This window comes from Gavialis gangeticus, unplaced genomic scaffold (assembly GCF_001723915.1).
Source record: "Gavialis gangeticus isolate Ggan-Ray unplaced genomic scaffold, GavGan_comp1, whole genome shotgun sequence".
Taxonomy (NCBI): Eukaryota; Metazoa; Chordata; order Crocodylia; family Gavialidae; genus Gavialis; species Gavialis gangeticus.
The window spans coordinates 452,331-458,832 of NW_017728957.1; the positions used below are offsets into that span (position 1 = coordinate 452,331).

At 48.1% G+C, this 6,502-nt stretch overlaps 1 protein-coding gene across 1 annotated transcript in view; it reads left to right on the top strand.

Moving 5' to 3' along the window:
- Window positions 1–6: 6 nt before the first annotated feature.
- Window positions 7–6,502, top strand: part of GNPNAT1 (glucosamine-phosphate N-acetyltransferase 1) — a 9,264-nt gene continuing 2,768 nt past the window's right edge. The window contains exons 1-5 of the mRNA XM_019501846.1: window positions 7–10; window positions 2,831–3,027; window positions 3,680–3,742; window positions 4,426–4,553; window positions 4,818–4,879. Coding sequence (XP_019357391.1) covers window positions 2,856–3,027; window positions 3,680–3,742; window positions 4,426–4,553; window positions 4,818–4,879 — 425 coding nt within the window. The 5' untranslated portion in view covers window positions 7–10; window positions 2,831–2,855. The remainder of the gene's footprint in view (window positions 11–2,830; window positions 3,028–3,679; window positions 3,743–4,425; window positions 4,554–4,817; window positions 4,880–6,502) is intronic.

Consider the following 6,502-nt stretch of genomic DNA (forward strand, 5'->3'; position numbering starts at 1 on the left):
GCCCGCAGCGGTGAGTGGGGCCGCGGCGCTGCACGTGGGTGTGGGGGGCACTGGGTGGGGGCGCTGCATGGGGTCACTGTATAGGGCTCCAGGGCGACACTGTATGGGGTTGGGGGGCACTGCATGAGGGATGGGGGGGAGCACTGGGCACTGCATGAGGGGCTGGCTTGGCCCCCAGTGCAGGAGCCCCTGGGCCGGTCCCCCCCAGCCGTCCCAAAGCAGTGGCGGCCCCGGGGCTGTGGCGCCGGTGCGCTCCCCGCCGGCAGCTCCTGCTGCTCCTCCCCGTCGCTTGGGGCTGCTCCCACTTCTTCTGGCAGCTCCCTCCAGCGCCGGGGCCTTTGGTGCGGGTGCCCAGGCCGGCGCTTGGCCCCGCGCCTGGGGGTCGTTGCAGGCGGTACAGACACTGAAAGACGTCTGCGTTCCTCTGTCCTGCTTGAGCTCTGGCAGCGCGCAGGCCTGTTTTGGTGTCTTCATGGCTGTTTTGCCACTGGCGAGGATGCTGAACGCGAGCCGGCTCTCGTCACCCCTTCGCAGGAGCCAGGATCGAACCCGGCGTTCGCAGGCTTCAGAGTCAAGCCTAGGTCCGAGCAGTAGCGTTGAATCATGTAGCTGAGTTCCTCGCTTGGTCAAATAGCGCTGACTGGCTAAGACATGGAGGGACTTCCCCAAACGTGGACTTCCCTCGCGGCACCCAACAGACAAGGCCAGCTCTTCGTTTTCAGCCTCTTTGTTTTTTGACTACAGCAAAATGATAGAGATTTGTTCTTGCCAAGAGCTCAGACCACAGACCTTTATTTGAATTCTCTGGGCTTATCTATCGGATGCTGTTTGCACACCTGACGGTGCTAATGCTGCGTGCGTGGCAGCCCGTGGCACCCTTGGGAGGCCACTGAGGCAGCAGTGCAGGGTGCAGCGGCGCACGGGTTGGAAAGCACCGCTTTTTCCTCGGCGTGCCTGCGCCTTCTGTAACGCAACGCTCAGGTTACCTCCAGCTTCAGTGTTGCAGAGAATGTCGTTTCAGAAGGGTTTTGTTAGCATGCGATTAGCCGTGAGTTCTGAGCAAGCTTTCTTAGGAGAGGCGAATAGCAGCATCGGGATAATCCACCAGCTGGAATTAGAGATGACCGTCGAAACTTAATCTGATGCGCCTTTAGCTACTGCAGGAAGTACCGGGGCTATTGCCCGAACTACGGTGGCTTAGGTCTGTTCAGCCATGTCATAATTTGTGAAAGACTAGTAGCGGTAGCGTCCATTCCTCTGCAGACACCCACATGCCTTGGAGCTGAACAGCTGGGAGCCAGAAGACCTGGATTCTTCTTCCCGGAGTGGCACAGGGTTTGTGGGTCCTTATGGAGGCCACATAACCCCTTTTCCTGCTGTTTCCCCATCTCTAATGGGGATCACAAGGGAGTCCGATTGTTCACATAGTGTGGAGAGATCCATATATATCTATATCTATCTATATCTATATATATAGGTACAGCTATAGATATATAGATCTATATATAGATATGTCGATATCTGTGTAGATCTATCTATAGAGATCTATATCTGTGTGTGTGTATCTATCTGTATAGAGAGAGATGTGTATGTATATATAATGGCAGTGGAGAAGTTCTGGGGATTGTGCAGTACTATTCCCATTTGTTATAAAGGTGGGTGGAGGCTTTATTGGTATTTACTCAGCACACAGTCACACCACAGGCTTCACATTTCCTCATTGCTTGTGGGAAAAGGGTGTGTATCTGAAGGCCGTTGTAAACCCGCGGGAGCTTTCCTGTTGCACTTCAGATGCTGCCTTCTGATCAGAGCCTTCTCTGCTGCAGTGTCCATCAGATGCCTCCTAGATAACATACTCAGTAGGGTTTTTTCCTACCAAAGATGTACGTTTGAAAAAATGCTTTTCGTAGAATTAATAAGGATCCCATTCAGAATAAGTTTTACTGCATTCTTGGATGTGCTGGAGTATACCTGAAGCAAACTCTACTTCTGCTTGAAAAGTGGTAGCTTTGTACATCTCTCTGTCAAGGGAGGAATTTAACCTTGAGAAACTCCTTTGGTGAGCTCTCGTTCATCACATCAGATACTCTAGTTAGAAGCCACAGAAAGCTGGAATAACTTGCCTCTTACAAGAGAGATCGGCAAAATGTATTCCCTGGTTTCCTTCATTGTTTTTTTCCGAGCCATAGAAAACAATTGCTTTGCATTACTTTTTCAGTGGTGGGTTGGTTGGTACACTGTAACCTTGATAGATTTACTTTATCTGTTTAAAGAGGCAGTGAGGGTTACTCCTGGTAGAGACTGTGTTTGCTTTTGTAAATTCACAAGTTAGATTGCACAGCCAGATCAAATGCTACTCCATAAAAAGTAGATTGCCCAAAGAAGCAGAGATGTCTCTTTAGCCAGACTACTGTCTGTACAGCTTCGAGAGCCAGTGACACCATTTTTTCGGGGTGCTGGAGCCTCTTTGAAGTAGGTACCTCTAGTTCCCTAGCTATGCATCCCATACAAAATCTACTCCAGTTGCCTTTATTCCATATAAAAATTGATCATTTTGCCTTGGCACAAAAATCATGTTGCTGTTCAGTGGACTTAGGCATTACAGAACCTCAGAGTGTATGCTTTTCATGTTTGTTTAACCCCAAATCCTGGCAGGCTCTAGTTTAAATAGTGCAGCTGCTGATGAAATAAATACAAATTGAGATTTCATTAACCTTTCCCTGCATTGGAGAGGAAACCTCCTGTTACTGTGCAGTTAGCAGGCATGCAAGGTATATACCCTGAGTCCATCCCAACGGTGTTTCTTACCGAGCGCACATTTCTGTTTCAGTACTCCTGTTGCAACCATTGCAGCCATGATGCCTGTCACAGCTTTGATGCCTGATGATACGCCGATGTTTGACCCGAATATCCTTCACGAGCTTGACTGGAGCAAGAACACTGCAATGTTTTCTCCTGCCATTTCTCCATTAGATCCAGGGGACGGATTAGTTATGAGACCTCTCTGCACTGCTGATTTAAATAGAGGTAGAGTCCTGTTCTGTTTCCTACTGCTGAATGACTGTTGTGGATGAGCGTTGTTCCCTGCTGTGCATTACGTGACGTGGAAAAAGTTTTAGGTTGAAATAGGGAAAATTGGACTCGAAAAGACAGCTCATTAGTTAAGTTATTTAGCTAGTCAATAAAAATGTGAATCAGTTACTTGGCGTTAGATTGTCTTTGCTCTAATTCACATACCTCCTCATCTTCCATCAAGCTGTGTTTTGCTTTTAATTCATTATGCTAAGCATTTGCCTTGCTTCTGGTGCAGATTTGAAGTTCACTTAAAAATTTAGTAACACACACCCAGCACGTGTGTGCTTCAATATGTACTTGAATGCAGTGACGTACGGAGACGTCGTGTCCCCTTCTCATCAGTCACGGTGCAGTACTGAAGCATCGTTCTGTGTGGAACATAGTTATGCTGTTTTTGTGTGGTGGGAAATCAAAGTGATCAGGGAAAATCCCATGATCCTGCGAGTATCTCCTTATTCCCTTTTATTATGGGTGCAACTCCCTGGCCAAATATGTACAGTTCTTGTTTAATCGGTTGGGCACTTAAGCCTGTAGGATTTAAGTTTGCACCGGAAATGCTGGAGTGAGGTGCTAATTGCATACCTTCCTTTCTTTCCTCCTCTAGGATTTTTTAAGGTTCTGGGTCAGCTGACGGAAACAGGAGTGGTCAGCCCGGAGCAGTTTATCAGTGAGTACATCGCTGTTTCTTGGCGTTTTAGAAGGGATGGCTGGGAAGAGGAAGATACTGATGTGGACAGCAAATGTGCTCCCCTTGACTTCTGTACCTGAGGTCTGGCTGGACAGTGTCAGCTGGGTTGGTTGAGCCAGCTCTCTCCAAACAGATTTCAACATTTTGGAGGGTGACTTGCAAAATTCACGGCCACTGTGACACTGATTTGTCTGTCCCAGGGGACTGCAGGGTTGGCAAAGTGGGAACTTCTCTGATGACTAGATGTTTCCAGTTGGAGGAAGATGGCACATCGTTGTGGTCATTACTGCTCACGTTCCAAAACTGGGGCTTGCTTTTGCTCCTCTTGAGCTGATGAGTTTGTTTCACGGGCCTGCCCATTGACCCGTTGGTTCTAGAGGGGCAGCTCTTCTGCAGCTAAAACCCTGGGGAAGTTGTTTCCTGCTTTGCCCCAGCACTGTGCACGCTTCTCATACTAATTTGAGGTTGATGGTTTTTGATGCTGGGATTGTGTTACTTGTCATTTTTCGAAAGTCTCAGTCACCTTTTTGGACGGCGGTGTTGAATTCTGCAGTGCTCTGAGCTGGAATTCATCCTTCAAATTGGGTTTTAAGCATTAAAACTGACAGCTGTTCAGTCAGAGGACCCTGGCACATGCCTATTTTGCTATCCTGTTTCCACAGAAACCTTTGAACACATGAAGAGATCTGGAGATTACTACATTACTGTCGTGGAAGATACAAATCTAGGGCAGATTGTTGCTACAGCAACACTGGTTATAGAGCATAAATTCACTCATTCGTGTGCAAAGGTACGTATTATTGCAACCTGCAATGCCAGAAGTATTCCTATTAAGCTAATTGTACTTAGAAAAGTTTTTAGCCATTAACTGACAAATTAAGCAAAATTAGATCGAACTGTTCTCCTGAGGCAGTTTAAAGGCAATTTAGGATCTCTCTTCTCTGAGTACTTGCCAAAATAGTTAACTGATGCGAGAAGAGATTCATTTGTCTGTTCTTTCTGAAACTTGACTTGGGACCTGTATTAAACTAAACTCACACTCCTGTTCCCACAGAGAGGCAGGATAGAAGATGTTGTGGTCAGTGGGGAATGCAGAGGAAAGCAGCTGGGCAAACTGTAAGTACTTCTTCACATCCTTTATCTCTTGACACCAGGCAGGCGTGGAGCCGCTCTTCACATCTGGTTTCTAGTGTCTGTTAACGAAGAGAGTAGAGCTGTTTGGAAGAGGGGATACTGATCCAGAGCCTTGACCCAAGTGGAGTAAATGTCTAATCTGTGTGTGTATGTGCAAACCCCTGGCATATCATCATGCTGGTGGAAGGTCAGGGTTCATCAGCTGTAATCTCAGTATGGACAGGAGAAAGCAAGTGTCTGTCAGTCACAATGTGGCTGGAATCAATGTCTTCACTTTTGGGCATGTGCTGCTACCATCCTGGAAATGCCCTCGAGTTGGACTCCTTCCCCGGTAAAGAGGAACTGCACCTCACCTTCTAGCACTTCTCCCTGCACCTCACCCACTTACGAACAGCCTTTTCTAAATGAGGTATAACCACTGGTGTTCTTACTGCTGGGCTTCGGCTTTCCAGATGAGCCTGGAAAAACTTGCCGAAATCTTAAAGCATTTTGGACCTGAAAGACAATCTGTCATTGAAGCACAAGGCAGGATTTCTGTTGGCAGTTGTCTAAATAGCAAAGACCAACAGCAAATACAGCATCAGCAGGGTCCAGCGTGTTGTTCTCTTCATGTGCTCTATCAGCTGCTTCACGCCCAGATTCATAGATTCCAGGGTCGGAAGGGACCTTGGTGGGCCAGCTAGTCAGACCCCCCCTGCCCTGGCAGGCAAGAAAAGGGTTACCAAACCTGGGATCATGTGATCCCAGCCAGGTACCTGTCCAGTCTCCTCTTGAACATCACCAAGGATGGGGCAGGCACCACCTCCCTTGGAAGTCCATTCCAGATCCTGGCAGCCCTGACCATGAAGAACTTTTTTGTAATGTCCAGTCTAAAGCTACTCTCCAAAGCTTATGGCCATTGTTCCTTGTCATTCCAGGGGGTGCCCTGGTGAACAGATCATCGCCTACTTCATGTTGCTCTCCCCTTATGAATTTGTATGCTGCCACAAGGTCTCCTCTCAGCCTTCTCTTGGTCTTGGCTGAAGAGTTTAAGGTTCTCTTAGTCTTTCCTTGTAGGGCCTTTCCTGCAGGCCTCCAGTCAGATGAGTGGCTCTTCTTTGGACCCTCTCCAGGTTGTCTGCATCCTGCTTGAACTGCAGCGTCCAGAACTGGACGCAGTACTCCAGCTGCGGCCTGACCAGTGCCGTGTAGAGAGGGATAATCGCTTCCCTGAACCTGTTTGTGAAGCACCTATGGGTGCACGACAAGGTGCGATTGGCTCTGCAGACTACTTCATCACATTGACGACTCATGTTCATCCTGGAGTCAACAGTGACTCCAAGATCTCTTTCTGCCTCACTGGTGCTGAGAAGGTCGTCCCCCAGCCTATAGATATGATGGCAGTTCTTCCTCCCTAGATGAAGCACCTTGCACTTGTCCTTATTGAATTGCATCCTGTTGCTGTATGCCCACTTCCCCAACCTGTCGAGGTTGGCCTGGATCTGGTTCTTCCTCTCTAGGGTGTTAGCTTCACTCCATATTTTAGTGTCATCCATGAATTTGGACAGGGTGCTTGTGGTTTCATAGATAGTAGGGTCGGAAGGGACCTGAGCAGATCATCAAGTC